Source organism: Sus scrofa, chromosome 1 (genome assembly GCF_000003025.6).
Source record: "Sus scrofa isolate TJ Tabasco breed Duroc chromosome 1, Sscrofa11.1, whole genome shotgun sequence".
NCBI classification, from domain to species: domain Eukaryota; kingdom Metazoa; phylum Chordata; class Mammalia; order Artiodactyla; family Suidae; genus Sus; species Sus scrofa.
Genome location: NC_010443.5, coordinates 136,207,436 through 136,228,255, shown reverse-complemented (window position 1 = coordinate 136,228,255; position 20,820 = coordinate 136,207,436). Strand labels below are relative to the sequence as shown.

Sequence of the window (20,820 nt, the reverse complement as noted above, 5' to 3'; positions counted from 1 at the left end):
ATACTGCATGTGATCAGGTGTTCTCTTGATAATGGTCACTTTCTGCAATGGTCACAACTTCTGTGTGTAAAGACTGCCACACTGTTGCAATGATGAAATACTGTCTTCAAAGTATGGAAGGCTTTTTGTTTTTATTTGTTTGCTTATTTTCTGGTGGCTTTGCTGAGAGCCGACTCTGCCGAGATGCAGTGCTGCTCAGCTCTCCTCCCACTCACACTCTCTGGAGCAGAGGACCATAAGATGCTCTTAGCTCTCAGTCCCACAGGACTTGAGTCTATAGTACTGTCTGGAGCACCAGTTTCCAAGCCTTCTGTTCCTTGGTGACTCTAGGTATATCTACAACCCTTGGCTAGGAAGCACCTGGAGAGTGTGTTAAACCTGAAGACCCTGAAGCTCTGCCTCAGACCTCTCACCAGGACTGTGCCTGTTTAACAGTCAGTCCATGGAAGACTGAGAACGCCAGCCTGACACGTGAGGCTATACGTGAATTTCTCTGCAGCAGCATTTCTTGAAAAAATAATAAAAAATTTTTAAAAGTCCATAGCATTATAAAACAAAGAATTTTACCTTTTTTTGTTTGTCTGTTTAAAGAAGGGTAAGGAAAAGACGTATACTGTGAACATTTAAGACAGTTTTGTTTAATACTCAACGGACCTTCAAGACATTTCATTAAATGAAAAACACAAAACTCAAAAGTCTATAGTATGCTGACCTTTATGTAGGAAAGAAAACAATATAAGGAAATAAAGAGGCATCTGCTCCTTTGTGCAAAAGGAAAACAAAGATGAGGCAAAAACTCAAGAGATAAGTTACTGGAGTTGGGAAGTGGTGGTGGGAAAGGGGAGAGTAGGAGGGGATAGGAAAGGGCAGCAGGAATGAGGAGAGCATGGAACTTCTCTGAGTAAGTTTTTTTGTTAAGTTTATGTGCTGTCCCCCTCCCACCCTTTCCCACAATGTAAGCTTCTTATGGGTTCTCTAAAAGCTAATTAATTTATATTCTGTTATCAAGTAGTCAATTAAGTTCTTCTCACAAAGCTGAAGAGAGGCAATATAGTACAATGATTACAGCACATGGACTCTGGAGTCAGACTGCATGGGCTCTTTTTTTTTTGGCTACACCCCGAGCATAGGGAACATAGTGAAGTTTCCTGGCTAGGGCTCAAATTCAAGCTGTAGCTTCAACCTATGGACCTAATGCCACAGCTGCAACAACACTGCATCCTTTACCTGCTGTGCCACATTGGAAACCCCTGCCTAGGTTTTTAAATCTTGATTTCTACACCTACTAGTGGTATAGCCAAACTACTTTACTTCTCTGATCCAAGTTTACAACGTGTGGAGAGTGAAGTTAATAAGAAAACCTACTGAAAAGGGCTGTTACTGAGATGAAAAAAGAAAACCTATGTAATACAACATTTATTGAGTAGTTTTTACATACACTACCTTGTTTCATCACAGTAACTTATTCAATAGGTTTTCTTATTAACCCCATTTTCCATATGTTTGAAACAGGATCAGAGAATTTTTTTTAAATTGATTTTTATTTTTTCCATTATAGTTGGTTTACAGTGTTCTGTCAATTTCTAATGTACAGCAAAGTGACCCAGTCACACATATGTACACATTCTTTTTCTCACCTTACCCTCCATCATGTTTCATCATAAGTGACTAGATATAGTTCCCTGTGCTATGTACAGCAGGATAGATCAGACAAGTTGTCTGATATGCAGTGGTGGGTACTCAACAAATGTTAGCTGGTGTTACTATTTCTACATAGACGATCTAATTTAGTTCCTTAGTGTAAGGAGCATTCTAAACCAGGGACTGGATGATCTACGTGATGATGTTTCTTGCTAACCATGGTCTCCTCTGAGAAATGCTGCCCTCTACAATGAACAAAGAAGTCTTACCTTTCTACTGGTTGGGAAAGGTTCTGTTGGAATGATATGCAAATGAAGTGGGCGGGCTGTAAGCTGGCTGAAGGCTGGAGTTAGTTCAAAACAATTTTGGAAGAGGGATACTCTGGCGAAGATATAAAGTCCAAGTCTGGCTCTAGACATGGCCACTACTAAGCGACGAACATCCCTTTGAGAAACAAACAAAATTAACATATTTCAAGATTAATATTTATGCAGCCTTAAAAATAATTCCACTAAATATTCCTGTTGAGCTGTGGCAATAAAAAGTTAAGTCTGATAAAAACTTAACAGAACAGGAGTTCCCTTGTGACACAGCTGGTTAAGGATCTGGTGTTGCTATGGCTGTGGTGCAGGCTGTAACTATAGCATGGGTTTGATCCCTGGCCTAGGAACTTTCACATGTTCCAAGTGTGGCCAAACACACACACACACACCAAAACAAGAACAACAACAAAAACCAAAAAACTTAACGGAATAAACAGTTAAGTTAATCAACACAATGTTTCTAGTAAATCAATAAGTTATTGCTTTATTGCTAAACTCTATATTGGTTTTTTTTTTTTAAACAGGGAGAGGGGAGGAGAATATCACACACACAAAAAACAATGCAATGATTAAAAATGTTTAAGTAGCTATATTAAGTATTATGGTATAGTTCATCTGTCAATTACCAACTTACTAAATCACTACCACTGAGGCTATCTGAACCAGTCCTTTCCAAATTCCCAGGCCATGTCAAGTTTAAAAGGTCAAATTTTACTTCCTAGATAGCTTTTTTACCATACTATACTATTTATAGTAATAATTACAAATACAAACAGAAATATAGTAATGATGACATGATGTAACATAATAATACCATGTTTTATTCATGCATTTACTCTAGTACCTAGACCCAATGTCTGGCCCATAAGATTCAAGGTTCACATATAAAAATGCCAAAATGAATGATCCAACTATACATGTAGCTGGCTATATGATGAATGATGGCAGTTTTCTTTATCTTTTAAAAAGAATATGTTCTTAAAACTTTATCTGGAGTTGCTGCTATGGGATCAGTGGGATCCTACAATGGATCAGTGGCATCTCTGCAATGCCAGGGTACAGGTTCAATCCCTAGCCCAGCACAGTGGGTTGAAGGATCCAGTGTTGCTACAACTGCGGCGTAGGTTGCAACTATGGCTTGATCTAATCCCTGGCCTGGGAACTCTATGTGCCGCGGGAAGGCAAAACAACAACAACAAAAAATCCACAAAAACCCTTTATCTGAATGTATTTGAATCAAATAGATTTATACAAGAGTGACTATGTTAGTCTAATTTCACCTCACTATTACTTAGACCGTGTTTCTGTGGAAAAGCTAGTTTCGGTTTCAAATACAGAGGGCAAGTTGTTTTTTCTAAATGCTCTTAGATTGCTTTTTTTTTTTATTATTATTATTTTCCCACTGTACAGCAAGGGGGTCAGGTTATCCTTACATGTATACATTACAATTACATTTTTTCCCCCACCCTTTGTTCTGTTTTTTTTGGTCTTTTTGCCTCTTCTAGGGCCACTCCTGAGGCTATGGAAGTTCCCAGGCCAGGGGTCTAATCAGAGCTGTAGCCGCCGGCCTACGCCGCAGCCATAGCAATGCAGGATCCAAGCCGCGTCTGTGACCCACACTACAGCTCACGGCAACGCCAGATCCTTAACCCACTGAGTGAGGCCAGGGATCGAACTTGCAACCTTATGGTTCCTAGTTGGATTCGCCAACCACTAAGCCACAACGGGAACTCCTTAGATGGCTATTTAAATTTGTAATTATTCTACTAAAGAGAAGACTTTCATGAGTAATAATAAAATCTGGTACAATCATTCCTAATTCCTAAAAGAAAGTGTTAAAGAGTGTTAGATCAAATGTTACAGAGATCATAAAATAACCTGACAGAGAACTGGGAATTGGAATATTTATCAAATCACTTTTCTTTGTCTCTGCATATTGTGAGATATCTGGGGAATATCTCTAATTCAGCCTCATTTTCTATTGTGTTTTATGGCCTTGATAAGGATCTATTGTCCCTTATCAGGAGGGACTGTGCAACATCAGTACGTGATCGCAGCTTTGTTGGGGGGATATCCCTACCCCCCACCAACCCAAACTAAGAGATGTTCACTTAGTTAAAAAGGAGAAAACATACCCTTCTGCAGAAGCTTTGAAGAATTTCTACATTTGTCACACAGAGGATTCACAAAGAAAATGTTATCTTCTAGGTTACTGCAAGTCATTTTTTATTTCCTCTACATCCCTTAGAAACCCAAGGGGTCCTGCTATAGGTGGGTGGTTCCAAAATGAGTAACTGGATGTACAATGCTAGAAATACTTAGCATGAGTTCTCACACAATTATAAAGGAAATCATGGTTAAAACCATGTTGTCAGGGGCGGGGGTGTGGTGGAAGGAGGTGACCCAAACTGTTGTTTTCATGGTAACCCCTATATAATGATATTCAGTTCTCCCCTTTTCATCCAGAAGGCTCTATCCCTAGGCGGAACACAGACACAGTGTTGCTGCAGTGACAATGAACCTGCTCCTCTGAGGAAAATTTTCCCTCTAGTCCTCAGTGCTGCAATGCAGTGAAACAGCTCTAGTAAGCTTGATCTCCACCGTACATGAGGCGAATTAGACTAAAATCTTCTGCGGATTCAAATGTAGGTATTTTCCAAGGATAGGTTTAATGTCTCCCCCACTGGTTTCTAAGCTCCATGGGGCAGAGATAATGATTTACTACTATTTATAAAGAATCCTGCACATTGCTAGTTTCACCAAAGAGATGGATCTGAGAAAATTGCTTAAATGAATGTCCAAACACTACACACATCATAAACTACCAGGCAAAACAGTAAAGTATGACAGCTCTAAGGTTCCTTAGAGCTCTGTCTTGAAACCAGGGCAATGAGAACTACCAGCTTCTTTCACAGCCCCCAGAAGGTGGTTGGATAGAAACAGCACTGTTAAACAATAAGCCACCACTCTGATAGAACCCTATGAAAAGACAACACAGCAAAGTTACAGTTTTACCACTTAGCTCTGAAGCAGCCACAAGCCTTTCTATTTGTAGCTGGGCTATTCAAGTCAGCAGGGACAAGAACAATGAATGCTGGAAAAGAGACTAGAAATGTCTCACTGTTCTAGCATCTAAACAGCTCCACAGTATCCTAAAACAGGTCTCTGGAACTGAGGCTGAATAGCCTGGCTCCTAAACAATAGCCTGATTAGTCTACCCTGGTTGAAAGAAAGATTTGGGTAAAATAAATATGGTAGGCACTTGAAAAACAGCTTAGCAACTTCTTAAAGGGTTAAACTTAAGAGTTACCATGTGACCCAGCAGTTCAACTCCTAGGTCCATGCCCAGGAGAAAGGAAAACATAGTTCTACAGAAAAACTTGTTCATGAATGTTCATGTCCTAATAGCCGAAACGTGGAAGCCCAACCCAAGTATCCATTAACTAATGAATGAATGAATAAAAAGTAATGTATTCACACGATGAAATACTATCTGGAAATTAAAAGGAATGAAATACTGACACATGCTACAACATGGATAAATCTTGAACATATCATGCTAAGTGATTTTATTTTTTTTATATGAAGTGTCCAGAATAGGCAGATCTATAGGCATAGAGCAGAACAGTGCTTGCCAAGGGCTTGAGGGAAAGGTGATAAGTAGTTTCTTGTTAGGGTGATGAAAATGTTCTAAAATTGTGATAATAGCTGCATAATTCTATGAATATTACAAATCACTAAACTGTACACTTAAAATAGGGGAATTATGTGGTATGTGAATTATATCTCAATAAAGCTGTTATTAAGAGAGAGAGACGGAAGAAAATTGATTCCCTTGGTCTCTTGAAACTTGAAAAACAAAATATTTTACTACTTCTTGGAAAAAGAAAGATACGAAAGATGATGCTATCTACAAAGCAAAAAAATTCTATGAAGAAGTTGATAAAATTCTAGCTAAGATACCTAAGCTATCTGGATAGCTGAATCATAAATAATGGGTAAACTGACATTTCCCCTTTATACTTTAAGAATATTACACTATCCAGCATCCTTCAAAGAAGCAGCTAGACTTCCAAAACAAATGCTTGCCAATACAAAGCAGATTAATTTATCTGCATAAAGAAAATTTGCATATGTAAGTCAACAATGAAGTCAGGTTCTTTTTTAAGCCTTCATTTATAAGCATTTTATCATTGTCATCTAAGTTTCCAGAGAAGTTAGTCAAAGAACAGCATGGGAATAAAGTCATGGGAATGTGAAAAAGACACAAGCATTACAGAGTAAGAAAAAAAGAGGAGAGGAAGCAGTATTCACATATTCACACCAAGTCTGGTTGAGAGATTTTAATTATGTAAATCATAATGATGCCCTCTTCAGACAGCAGCTATAAATTTCAATGCAGAAATGGAACTGCTTTTTAGAAAAGTCTCCCAAAAACACATCTGACACTTAAGCAAAAATATACTATATTCCAGAATGCTGTAGTCTTGAAACAATTTCTTGAAACATTACAACTTTGTTTACTTTTACATAAAAGTTATCAGTCTAACGGAACCTAATCACTCTGGGTTAAGCACCCAATAGATCTTGACTTAATGACAACATTATGAGGGCTTACAGAATTTTCTTTTTATATCCACCAAATAAAATAAAATGAACTCTTAAGAGTTTTCTAGTAAGATATGTGAGACAAAGTTTTGTATAAAACTAAATGGCTGCTCTGTAATAAGAAGATATTATTTCCATAAATCTCTAGCACATAAATACATCACAATAAATGATAAAAATAGATTACTGTTTGTTTTGACAATCCTTAATCCTGGGAGAACAAATGGTTCCTTTATCCTCTAACACTGAAGCTAAAAGACTGTATGGGGGAAAGTCAGAAATCTTGTGCAATGACAAACTGATGACTCTTAAAAGTCTCAAGACTTTTTATAACTTCACCTCCATTAATTTCTGGCATTCCAACAACTATGCGATAAATACATATATTTATATATATATTAAGACTTTATGATTAAATGCTATCTCTGAATGTTCCTGAAGAGTAAAAAAGTTAAAATTACCAAAACATTTAAGATTCAAAAAATTTGGAAGCAATGGCAATGATTAACTAACTACACGAAGAACTTCATACTATTTATATTCCAAGAAAAAGCACCAAAAGTTGCCATAAGAATTAACCGTATTTTAAACTTAAAATTTAAAACTACTTAGCCACAGAAGCTCAAAACTGAAGCAGATAGCAAAGTTCAACACCACTATGAAAATTTTTCCTTACATACCTCAGATGGCCCACTGCCCTGGTTCGTACTAGAGAGAGAAGAATATAATCATTCTGTTGACCTTGAAATCTGTCAACAGTTGTCACCTGGGGGGATAAAAGGGAAAATACGGTGTATTTTTAAAAGTAAAAGCTCTAGAGGGATGATTTAAATAATGTTCTAGAAATAAAAATCTTACTCTCCCAAAAGAACACAACTATCATATACTTGGAATTGAAAGAACAAGTTAATGAACATTATGAAATAAACCATGATAACCAGATTAGCCTATGTTCCTATGTTATTCATACTTACAGCACTCCTCTGGATAACTAAACACCTATTCGTGGAGTTAACAGTCTTCTCCCTATTAGATTACTCAGCTCCATGAAAGCAGGAACTGTGTTTAGCTAATTGTATACCTAGGATCCCAATTTGATGCCCAGCAGCATTTTAAGTGCACAATTTGATAAAATATGACAATATATACAACCACATAACTGCCATCACAATCAAAATTTCCATCACCTTAGTCCCTTTTGTCATCAAATCTGTATCCTCTGGCCCCATATAACCACTGATGTGCTTTCTGTCACAACAGATAGTTTTTTTGCCAACTCTAGGATTCTATAAAAATGGAATCATAAAGTATGTGCTCTTTCTTGTCTGGCTTCTTTCACTCAACATTAATGCTTCTGAGAGTCATCCATGGGTTACACACATTAAAAGTTCATACCTTCTCACTGTTGAATAGTATTCCACTGAATGAATATATTCACTCATCTGCTTATGGCATTTGGGTTGTCTCTAGTTTGGGGCTATTGTGAATAAAGCTGCAATGTACATTCATGTATAAATTTTTTTAATACATGTTTTTACTGTTCTTGGATAAATACCTGGGGATAAAACTGCTGAACTATGTGGTAAGTGTTTAGCTTTATAAGAAAACTGTCGAACTGTTCTCCAAAGTTGCTGTACCACTTTACACATTTACCAGCAATGTTCCAGTTTCAGAGTTCTAGCTGCTCCACATCCTTGCCAACACTTGGTATACTATCAGTCTTTATAATTTTAGCCATTCTATCGGTATGTGGCAGAACCTCACTGTAAGTTTAATTTACATTTCCTTGACAACTAGTGACAGTAAGCATTTTTTCATGTGCTTATTGCCCATTTGTACGTCGTTTTTATATATAATGATTTTAATTTTTTTCCATGATAGCTGGTTTACAGTGTTCTGTCAATTTTCACTGTACAGCATGGTGACCCAGTTACACATACATGTATGCATTCTTTTTTCTCACATTATCATGTTCCATTGTAAGTGACCAAACATAGTTCCCAGTGCTACACAGCAGGATCTCATTGCTAATCCATTCCAAAGGCAATAAATAGTCTATATGTCTTCTTGTATGAAGTATCTGTCCAATTCACTTGCCAATTTTGTACTGGGATACCCATGTTTTACAATGACTTTTATAGGAGTTGATATATTCTGGGTATAAGTCCTTTTGTTCATATGTGTTGATATTATAACCTGGAAGTCCTGCTACCATCCTGACCAGGTGGAGAGCTTGTCTGAGGGCTGGGCTCATACACTGAGAATGTCAGAGCAGAAGGATGAAATGAACCTTGGTCTTTGATGACATCATTGAGTTGCTTTGTAACCCAACCCTGGAGCCACGAACGGTACTTTCATCTTCTTGTTATGAGAGAGAGTAACTTTTCTTATTGTTTGAGTTTTGTTTTTCTGTTACTTATAAATAAAAGGACTCAGACACTTAGGTTCTTCTACCTAAACTTTCAAAATTTCAAGGCTATTGGTTTCTCATCTTCACTATCCTTTATGATAGTTCTACAGTGTCTGTTCCTCCCCATATTCCTTTTAGTTTTGTCTTCATTTCTTTAATTTTGTTTTATTTTCTTCCTGCTCACATTTTGCCTCTCTTGGGTTCTTCGCTTTCTCTGCTTTGCAGCCTTCCCTCACAGAAATGGGTACTTCATTATTTTAAAATTCATACCAAATGTGCCTTCAAAATTTCCATCTGTTCTAGGCTGACATGTTTTCTGAAGCATATTATCTCATCAAATAATATATGCTGATGCTCTGTCACTCATTTATAAATTGAGTTTGTGCTAATTTCCTTTTCCCCTCTATTTCACTACTGCATACCTGGGTTTCTTAGGTTAGCAACATGCAAAAGGTTAAGCTGGGGTGAAGAGGACTATTTTTTAAAGACTTGGTGATTTTCACAACAGATGGTTCTCCTTTCCACTGCTACTATAGAGACAGTCTATTTTTTTTCAAATAGAGCTCATTTGTAGTCTTCTCAGAACCAATCTGGGACCAGGAAGGCTTCTGCTCACCCCAATTCCTGCATCTGTTGTTGCATAAAAGGGATGTGGCTCTTATATTTCAAAGTATGCCCTCACTTTAAGGAAGTATGTTTTTGTTGCTGGCACTTTGAAGACTGGTCCCCTACATTTTCTTCTTCCCACATTTTCTTCCTGATCTTAGTCACCTGACCTGCATCATTTCACTAAAAATGGGATTTGTTTTCTCCTCCTCTCATTTTCCTCTTACTTGTGGATGATTTCCAAGAAAAGGTGAAAGAGGAGTTCCCGTCGTGGTGCAGTGGTTAACGAGTCTGACTAGGAACCATGACGTTGTGGGTTCGATCCCTGGCCTTGCTCAGCGGGTTAAGGATCTGGCATTGCCATGAGCTGTGGTGTAGGTCACAGATGAGGCTCGGATCCCGTGTTGCTGTGGCTGTGGTGTAGGCCGGCAGCTACAGCTCCAATTGGACCCCTAGCCTGGGAACCTCCACATGCCTCGGGAGCAGCCCTAGAAAAGACCAAAAAAAAAGGAAAAGGTGAAAGAGCTTTTATTTTTTATTTTTATTTTTTGCTTTTTAGGGCCACACCCACAGCATATGGAGGTTCCCAGGCTAGGGGTTGAATCAGAACTACAGCTGCTAGCCTACGCCACAGCCACAGCCACTCCAGATCCGAGTCACATCTGTGACTTACACCACACTCATGGCAACGCCTGATCCTTAACCCACTGCGCGAGGCCAGGGATTGAACCTGCATCGTCATGGATACTAGTCAGATTTGTTTCTGCTGTGTCGCAAAGGGAACTCCCTGAAAGAGCTTTTATACAGCCATGTTCACAACCAAAGTCCTAATTTCATCATTACTAATACTTATATTTTGTTATTCTTTCTCATTTTTCAAACCTTTATTGATAAATCCAGCATTCTCATTTTTATTCATATTAATCTATCTTATCACATAAAAAATTTTAAAAGTATGAAAAAAGTTCCTAAAGTATGAATGTACTTTATTATTACCCCCCCCCCCTTTGTTTTGGCTGCACCTGCGGCATGTGGAAGTTCCCTGGCCAGGCACTGAACCTGCGCTGCAGTTGCGACCTGTGCCACAGCCATGGCAATGTTGGATCCTTAACTGGCTGTGCCACACGGGACCTTCCTTTATGATTTTTCTTTATCCCCAAGAAAAAACACTTTCCTATATACAATAAGAAGCAGTAAAAATTATACCTTTGTAAAAAAAAGAAAATAAAAAATGCTATAATACTGTTTCTACTATAACAGTATATAAACAGTTTCATTAGACACTTCACCAACAAAAAGTTTTGGAAACATTTATTCTGATTCCCATCAACAAAAATCTTCAGTGTGATAGTTGAGATAGACATTCATGGCAAACCAATGACTGTCAGACTTAATTCCCAGAGAATTTGTAATTTATAGAGTTTCTATTATTTGATTTTCTCACATATCTTAAAAGGAGATAGCAAAGAAACCAAGTAGAACAGACATATAAATCTTTCCATCTTGTCAACAAAATGAAGAAAAGAACATACTATACTTATAAAATTACCTTATTTGGTCTTCCAATCAATGGATTGCTCCCACATCGTCTGTTGATGATGTCCCGAATAAGATGCTTTTGCCCATTATATGTGGTTAGAATACTGATTTTGTCAGCAGGGTAACCAAGTAAACACATGTACATAAAAAGTGCCACTACATATTCTGCCTCTCCAAGATTCTGTAATGCAAACATTAACCAGATTGTGTATTTATTTCCATTTATAGAGAAAATAGTTAACTAGCACAATTTGTTCATTTATCACATCTCAAGAAGTAAAAAGTTAATAACTTGGACAAGTGAACACCTTTCATAAAACTGAGAAGTAACTTACCCTAGGTTAACACTGATAAATAAAAAAACAGTATGTGGTAATTACTTCCCTTTGATATCTGCTATATATGGAACAATCATAAAATAAAAGTTACCCACTTAAAGGCTTAATATTTCTGAGAGCACAACAGCTATAATGCAGATCAAGAGTGCTCTGCTACAGCATACTGCAACTACAGTTACGGGAAAAAAAATTAACACCAAGAAGCAATGTAACTATCTTAGAAGCCAGTAGAAAATCAAGTCTAATAGCATATACATCGAGCAGTACTGTACTCCTCTACTTTTACACAATGTCTTTCCTTCTTCCTCATACATCTTAGTACTTTTTGTATGTTTTGTGCTTGTTCTCTTACTGATAGTTGCCATCTCTACCAGACCACTTTAGGTGTGAAGAGGATGTGGCCTCAAATAAATCATCCTGGCTTACTGGAAATGTAGAGACTCTAGTTAAAGACTGACGGAGAGGGGTTTAAAACCAAGGCTTAACTTGAAAGTGAGGAAGCATATACAAGACTGTTTTGTCCAGTTCGTAGAGATTAAACTGAAGTAACAGATGAGAGAAGAAAGCAAATTGAGAAAGTAAACTTAATATGAAAATCAAAAAAGAGACAAAAAGTGGGATTTCACGTAAAGGCAATAGGAAAATTACAGAAGGACCTTCAGAAAAATCATTTATATTCTGGTGACACAGTGACACACAGCTTGAGTTATCTCTTCATTTAAATTTTCTAGTTCTTCAGAAGACAGGAACCTTATGCCAGTGTAAATCTATTTTCTAAACTGAAAGCAAACTACATTTATCTAAGCATCAACTCTAATACAGATAAAAGAACAATTTTGGGGGACGTGCTGTCAGATTTTTTGCTATAATTTGTACATATTTCTATATATATGTTTTGCTGTTCCTTTCTAAAAATAAAGTGGAACACTATAGATATATTCTGTAACTGGATTTTTTTTTTTTCCATTTAACATAGCATAAACATTTTTCCTGAAAGTAAACCAAGTTATGATGGGATTAGCACTCTTAGTAGCTATTCAGTGTTTCATTTTAGGGAATAATCATGTAATTAATTCCTATTGATAAGACATTCAGGTTGTTTCTTCTTTTCAAAATAATCTCCAGTAAAAGAAAAAGATGTGGTAAACATTTTACCACATAAATTTTTGCAAATTTACCCATTCTTTTTAAGGATAAATTCCTTGAAGTGAGAACCCTGCTTTTAATACATACTAACAATTTACTTGTGCACCAAATTACTTTCCTATTCGTACTGTATGAGTATAGAATTTCCCCAAACCTACCCCAAAGGAGTATTATCAGAGGTAAAAATACATCCAGTTTTTTATATTTGCTATAAATCTATCTTTTTTTGGTGAACTGCATACTCTTCTTCTTATCAGATTTTTCTGTTGATGTTTGTTATACATATTTTTAGCAATTTATAAGAGTTCTATGTACATTCAGATTCAGTCAGATTTCAACCCATTGTTTGTTAAATGCTTAAAATAAATTTTGCTCAAGTCATTCGATATTTTTCTTTATCGTTTTTCATTTTGATAACAAGCTTAAAAAGACCTTTCTCACCCTGACATTGTATATTCCTCAATATTTTATTCTTTCTAGTATGGTTATAGTTTCTTTTCTTTGATGTATGTATCTTTAACCCATCTGAAATAGAAATCTGTGTGTTGTGTGTGCAGTGGAGATCTAACTTTCCTTTATTCAATGGCTTGCCAAATGGTTTAGTAACACTGAGTTATGAAGTAACTCAATCAGGCAAATGCAAAATAAAAGTTTCATGTTTTTCTTACCTGATAAAAGTAAGGATTAGGCTCAGATTCTCCAACTCCCTGAAAATCTTCAACATTAATAAGCTGGAAGTCATAGAGCAAGCCAGCATTTGCTGTACTAAACTCTGGCAAAAGCTGCACATGGGGTAAGTTTCCTAGATTCTTGTATCGCCAGTTGTAGAGGTTGCATAAGCTTTCAAAGACAAATTCCCCCCAAGCAGGAAATATTAGCAAGGCAAAATCCATTTTACTACACATAAGGGGGTTTGGGTTTCTAAAGAACTGTGCTCGTCCTTTTAATTTTCATATTACTCATTTTATGCTCATTTTTTATCAACAATGCTTTTTCAAACTTCGCCCCCCAACAGGTAACCAAATCATAAAAGATTGATAATGTTACAGAAATGACAGATCCACAGTGTTCTCTGAGGTAGATGCTATCTTTACTCCCTAAATTAAAAAAAATCTGGGAGGAGTCTGTAACGTAAGAAAATTTTTGAGGTAACTATGAAATGGATACATTTTACAAAGTGAGTAAGAACTGATGTGTCCTCCTCTTGTTCATTTTTAGCTTTAGATTTCAAAATGATATTAATCATACATCTTTGGGGGGCATGAAGGGAAGTGACAGTGAAAAGAAGCCCCTTAGTTGTAATTCACTTAAATTAATCTCAACGAGTAAAATGAAGGAAATAATTTGGTCAATTCATACACCATGATGAAGACAATAAAGATAATTTCCAACCTGTAGTTTTGTCACCAGCCAAACTCCTGGATAGCAGGGAATGCTAAACATCTACATGAAAAAAATGCTGTCAGAGTTTCTGCTGTGGCACAGGGGGTTAAGGATCCAGCACTGTCTCTGAGTCCGTGTGGGTTTGATCCCTGGCCTGGCAAAATGGGTTAAGGATCTGGTGTTGCCACAGTTGTGTAGTTGCAGCTACAGCTCAGATTCTGTTTCTGGGCTGGGAAATTCCATATGCTGTGAGTGCAGCCAAAAAAAAAAAAAAAAAAAAAAAATGCTATCAAATACTTGGATCATGGAACTGATGTCCTTAACAGGAATTCTATCCCTACTACCAAGCCCCGGCCTACCCCTGTCTTCTTTACCTTGCTCTGGCCCTCCCCTGGGCATCAAGGTCCACAGTGGGAACTCCAACACGGACAAAGCGAGTGAACAGAGATTGTTCCATGTTTGAATACTTCTGAAAGGCCATGTTCTTAATGACTGGAGGTAACTGGTGATGATCACCAATCATAATCCATCGTTTTAGTCGGCTAAAACCATCCTGAGGGTTCTAGAAACAAACAAAAGAAAATGTGGAAATGGCAAAATACCCCAATTAACAAATTGGCTTGTTGATTTCCAATTGACTACACAAGATTCTTGCTATTCACAAAACAGCTATATTAGTTTACTAATTCTTGTTACTCACCAGCTCCACAGAGAGGAATCTGGAAAATTTATAGTCACCTGTATGGGTACAATTGCTCTTGACTGCCAGTGTTTGGGAAAGGATCAAGGGATTGAGAAGACAAGCACAGAATTATCCCACTTTAACAGGTAGGGTAACCCAAAGAGGTCTGGGACACTTAGGTTAGAATTAGGCAAAGGGATGTGTGGACTCTAAAATATGGCACAAACGAACCTATCTACAAAATAGAAACAGACTCGTGGACAAAGAGAAGAGACTTGTGGTTGCTGAGGGGGGTGGGAGGGAGTGGAATGGATGTTTGGGGTTAGTACATGAAAACTATTACATTTAGAATGGATGAGCAATGAGGTCCTACTGTATAGCCCAGGAAACTAAATACAGTCTCTTAAGATAGGCCATGATGGAAGATAATATAAGAAAGAGAATGTCACTTTGCTGTACAGCAGAAATTGGCACAATATTGTAAATCAACTCTAGTAATACAATTTTTTTCCCTTAAAAAAAAAAAAAAAAAAAAAGAATCAGCCAAAGAGTGCACAAAAAAAACCAGATACCCAAGCAGGGAACTGGAAAGATGTTCAAGTACTTGTATCACAATTACTCCAAGAGCCTGTCTGGAACCCTCAAAGAAGTAATAATTGTACCTTCTTCAATTTCCTATATTCTACTTCAGTTTCCTACTCTACATGTCTCCCTGTTCCTTGAAAAACATCCTGATAAAATACATTCCAAGGTCCAAATAATTTGGCTTATAAAACAACTTTGCAACCCAATTTACCTATAAGTTAGAGTAGCTTCTATGCAATTGAAAATTCCATACTTTGTTTATGTTTCCATAAATAGTAAAGGCTACTGTACAGTAAGAAAATATTTTTAAACATCAACATTTAACTCAAAAATTCAGGCATAAAATAAAGAAAAGCAATGTAACCAAGATCATAAGCAATTCTAGAAACAGCTCTAACAAAAGAAATGCAAAAAATAACCCGTCTTCTCTCCGAACTTAATAACAATTTAATTTTCTTGATTAAAATTACTCTTTTTGTTGAGATAAAGTATGAATTTTTAAATAGTACCCCTGATACAATACAAAACACTAAATAACCAGTGAATAGATTAAAGGAAGTTTACAATCTTAAAATAGAATATCAAACGTAATGAAGTTAAGAAGAATATATAATTATGGCAATTAGCACCCCAAAACTATGTAATTTTCTGATGCTGCCCCCACCCTAATTCTTAAAACTCTATTTTCTTTGCTTCAGACTCAATATCTTACCTGTAGAAGAAGAGGTATAAAAGTTTCTATCTCTAGGATTTGAGCAGCCTCTTCCATTAAAATGTTGTCATACTGAGAAAGGGAGAAAAGGGAAACCTTGTCAAAAAGACTGCTTAAGAGCCACACAACTATCACAACGGTAACAACCGTCCAAAATAACCCCAAATAATTTCAGGCAAAAATAACACACAAATTATTCAAACGGAAAATTCATGATCTCATTTACCATTATTCTGCTGCTTCTCCAATTCAAGTCTTTAACTTCAGAGAAGCCCTCTAACTATGGAACTCTCTGCATTGAGGAGATCTTGCTTATCATTTCTTGGAATGCAATATCAACTTAGCTATTTTCTTTCTTTCTTTTTTTTGTCTTTTGTCTTTTTAGAACTTCACCTATAGCATATGGAGGTTCCCAGGCTAGGGGTCAAATTGGAGCTGTAGCTTGCTGGCCTGCACCACAGCCACAGCAACGCTAGATCCGAGCCGCATCTGCGACCTACATCATAGCTCACCTACATCATAGCTCACGGCAACGCCAGATTCTTAACCCGATGAGCAAGGCCAGGGATGGAACCCGCAACCTCATGGTTCCTAGTCAGATTCGTTAACCGCTGAGCCACGATGGGAACTCCAACTTAGCTATTTTCAATCGAATTCTTTAAGTTCCATATAAGTAAAAATCCACCTATATATGTGGTCATTTCCATTGGTACCCTTACCCTGGGTAGTATTTTGCAGTAATTGTTATGAATACTACTTGGCACTCAACAATCCCCTTTTGTTTCCCTGCCATCAGCATTCAGTGCATCACCAAAACACGTCAATTTTACCATCAAAATTTCAAAATCCATTCATTTTTCTCCATTTCTACTACCACCACCACTCTAATCCAGGATCTGACTACTGCCAGCAACCTCTTTACTCGTCCCACCCCTTCCTGTCTTGCCTCCTCTAAACCACTCACATGATAGTCATCACATCACATCACCTGGTTTCTAACCCTTCATTGGCCTCCAATAGTCTTAGGAAAAAAGGACCCTTAGTGTGGACCGCAAAAGAGGTATTAATTGGGACCTATATTCAATTTGGCCCCTGCCTTCCTCTTCTGCTTTATATGTCACCTTTCTCCTTACTTTCTAAAGCTTCAAATATGTTGACCTATTTCATTTTCTCAGAAATGGTAAATAAAACCATTTCTGCCTCAGGCCCTCAGCACCTGCTATTCTCTCTTCACTTTTTTTGTCTGAGTGGCTCTTTCTCATTCTTGAAATATCAGCTTAAAGCCCACTTTACCCAGGCCTTCTCTGACCTCTCAATCTAAGACAGCTTGCACAGTACTCTCTTCTTCTGTCTCATAGCACATTACAATCTACAATTCTATCTGTATAGTCACATACTTGTTTAATGCCTGTACCTTCCTGCTAGCCCAGTTTCCAGGAATGGTAGGGACTGCATGTTTGAAAAATAATGAAAAATTAAGTATTTCTCCAACCTAAGGAAACTTCATTCTTTCTTTCATGTAGTATCTTCTCTTTTATCTGCCTTTCCTCTAGATTTATTCTCAACATGCTTTACCTTTCCCTTCCATTTTGGATTGGTACTTAGTATGATATCCTATTCCTTGTTTTACTGGTAAAATACCTTATTTGAGAATGCCACTAAGCATAAATTAGAGTTCCTCTGTTTTCTATTTTTAAAGTTTTCTCTGATTATTTTATTTTCCAGGAAAGTGGAAAGTAGGAGGAGCATATTTACTCTTAATGCTTAATTAACTCTTTTCTTTTAAACTAATTGCTCATACATCCTATAATTTCTATGCTACTCATTTTTACCAAAATATGTTTTTGCTTCTATCTACATTTGTCCAAGATTGGTAGCCAGGCTGGATTTCCACTAGACATGATGAAAGTTAAGGTTCAATTCTGCACTGTTTCTTATTGAAACTACCTGAAATTTTAGGCATATGGAGGGGTGTCTTCTTTAGCTCTACGTGATGCTAAATTTCCCTATTACAATGGTTAATTAGGTCATCTTGGTGGGAACCTAAGAGAAAGAGGGTTCAAGGAGCCATATTTTCTCAGAAGTTCCCCTGTGGACTCTCAAGATAACAGCAGGATAGATGTGCAAAACAGAGCGGAGCGGCTCAAAGAAAACAGCTTAAAGAACCTGCTTTCTGAGAAATAACTGAAAATCTAATGCAATTTAACCTATAAAAATATATCTATAGATTGTTAAAAATGAGATTTTAGTCACAAAGCAAAATTATGACATAACTATATCAAGAAAGTATTAAGAAAGGAAAAAATGTACATGAATGTGCTTGCATGTCTCTTCCGGGACAACACAGAATCAAAAGACAATGCCTAAGGAGTTCCCTTAAGAGTTCCACTGGGTTAAGGATCTGGTGTTGTTACTGCTGTGGCTCAGGTTTGATCCCCGGCCTGGGAACTTCCACATGCCACAAGCATGGCCAAAAAAATGAAAACAATAAAAATAAAATAAAATGGAAATGTAATATTCTTTATTGATATAAGTGAGAAGGACAAAGCTCTAAATCAGATACATGTATAAGTTTGATAAAAATAAAACTTCAAAATTAAAAATATAAAAATATATGAGGGATACCATCAGCACTCATCTTAACTATCTTTATTTATTTATCTTTGTCTTTTGTCTTTTCAGAGCCACACCCACAGCATATGTAGGTTCCCAGGCTAGGGGTCTAATCAGAGCTGTAGCCGCAGGCCTATGCCACAGCCACAGCAACACTAGATCCAAGCTGCGTCTGCGACCTACATCATAGCTCACGGCAATGCCGGATCCTTAACCCACTGAGCAAGGCCAGGGGTCAAACCCACAACCTCATGGTTCTCAGTAGGATTTGTCTCCACTGTGCGATGACGGGAAGTCCATTAACTATCTTTAGATGTATAGCACAGTGTAAGAAAATGATTAATGAAAATGTGATAAGCTATAAGTACTGTTTTGTTTTTTTTTTTTTTACAAGTACTGTTTTTTAGAGTATGCAAGTGAACAGCTGCATGAAAGCATAAATACTCAATTTAGGCTGCATCATTTCCCCTTGTTATTATGCATATATGATTTAATATCAAAGTCAGCCCTAAGAACAAAATATTTAGGTGAAAAATTCGCACTAATAATTTGCAAAAGGTAAGTTCTCACCACTAGGGTAAGTTCACACTATCTTTTAATAAATTGTTGTATTTCTCCTACCTTGCAGCTGAGGAAACTTTAATCCAAGATAACAACAATTCTATCACCTTGAATTTATTTAGCACTTATCTTTCAGTTAGCTCATAACATTTAAAATTGTCAGTTATTTTCATTAACAAAAGCTTTGGTAAACTCTGAATTCAAACAAGTACACAAACATTATTATAAATAACAGATAAACCCAGTGGCAGGTAAGTTAAATGATTTGCACTACAATCTGAGTTTAGGTCAGTAGCACTAGCAAAGTCAAAGAGCCTGTAAATTCAAATTTACTGCTCAATTATTAGATTCCATTTCAACTGAGTCACAAGTAACAGGTTGTCTTGCCCTTTAGCTCTCTAGTCCTTATCAAAGGATGAAGTCATTTAAATATCTCCTTTGACAGTTTAAATAAATAAGCAGACTCCATATCCTCACATAGAAGGCTTTTCATTTAATGAATGAACAGATGACTGGAAGTGGATTTGTGCTTAAAAGGTAAACAATGCAAGCTTATAGATGTCTAACAGGCAAAAAACCACTGTCAAATGTTGTTTTTATAAAGTTGTTAGTTCTGGAGATTTTTTTTAACGTGGAAAAAATAAATTAATCCTACCTTACCAAGCAAGTATGAGAAACTGGTTAGATAATTATATGATTATAATATTACTTTAAAAGACGTAAGTCTGATAACTAAATTTAGAAAAATAAGATTTTGAGCTTACTAATCCTATAAACATGGGAGGTTATCATCACTTTTAAAAGAGACACTTAGGAGTTCCCGTTGTGGTGCAGTGGTTAATAAATCCGACTAGGAACCATGAGGTTGCAGGTTCGGTCCCTGCCCTTGCTCAGTGGGTTAACGATCCGGCGTTGCCGTGAGCTGTGGTGTAGGTCGCAGACGCGGCTTGGATCCCACATTGCTGTGGCTCTGGCGTAGGCCGGTGGCTACAGCTGCGATTCGACCCCTAGCCTGGGAACCTCCATATGCCATGGGAGTGGCCCAAGAAATGGCAAAAAGACCAAAAAAAAAAAAAAAAGACACTTAAAGTAAGTATAAATGTAAACTTTAGTAAGTAGCTATATCCAAAGGAAATGACCTAGTATGAGAAAAGATGAGAAGGGAACAGAACAGAACAAATAGCTGCATAGATGATGAATTAAGGAATTAAAATCTAAGCCTTTACCTTGAAACCTAACTTTACTAAATCATGTCGTTTTAGGGCTGCATGAGTACAGGTCATAGCAATGATTTTGGCTTCTTTCACCAAAAGGTATTTAGATCTGTCAAGCCCACTTCGAAGTAGTTCAGAGGCTCTGAATTCCTATGAGAGTAAGAGAATAATGAGAAACTATTTTAGGAATTTTAAAAAGTTCATGCATTCATACAATCCAGTTCATGAGACAATGTGAGAAATTAATATAAAGATCTCAAAATAAGCCTAAAGAATCATAATTCTGTCCACTATTAAGGTACTAATTGAGTTCATATAATAGCTGATATCCAAGATAATATCAATGAGAATATTGAATATTAATTACCATGGTACCTATATTACTCAAGGGCAATCCAGGAAAATGGACACTACCACATGCATTCTGACCAAAGGGAATTTATTGCAGGGAACTGGTTA

At 36.9% G+C, this 20,820-nt stretch overlaps 1 protein-coding gene across 2 annotated transcripts in view; it reads right to left on the bottom strand.

Annotated features, from left to right (window-relative positions):
* Positions 1 to 20,820, bottom strand: part of AQR (aquarius intron-binding spliceosomal factor) — a 99,685-nt gene that overhangs the window by 7,283 nt on the left and 71,582 nt on the right. For both annotated transcript variants that reach the window (XM_021098271.1, XM_021098273.1), the window contains 7 exons: positions 20,374 to 20,511; positions 15,974 to 16,045; positions 14,369 to 14,556; positions 13,280 to 13,451; positions 11,138 to 11,308; positions 7,253 to 7,338; positions 1,911 to 2,085 (listed from right to left, as the gene is read on the bottom strand). In XM_021098271.1, the coding sequence (XP_020953930.1) occupies positions 1,911 to 2,085; positions 7,253 to 7,338; positions 11,138 to 11,308; positions 13,280 to 13,451; positions 14,369 to 14,556; positions 15,974 to 16,045; positions 20,374 to 20,511 (1,002 nt within the window). The remainder of the gene's footprint in view (positions 1 to 1,910; positions 2,086 to 7,252; positions 7,339 to 11,137; positions 11,309 to 13,279; positions 13,452 to 14,368; positions 14,557 to 15,973; positions 16,046 to 20,373; positions 20,512 to 20,820) is intronic.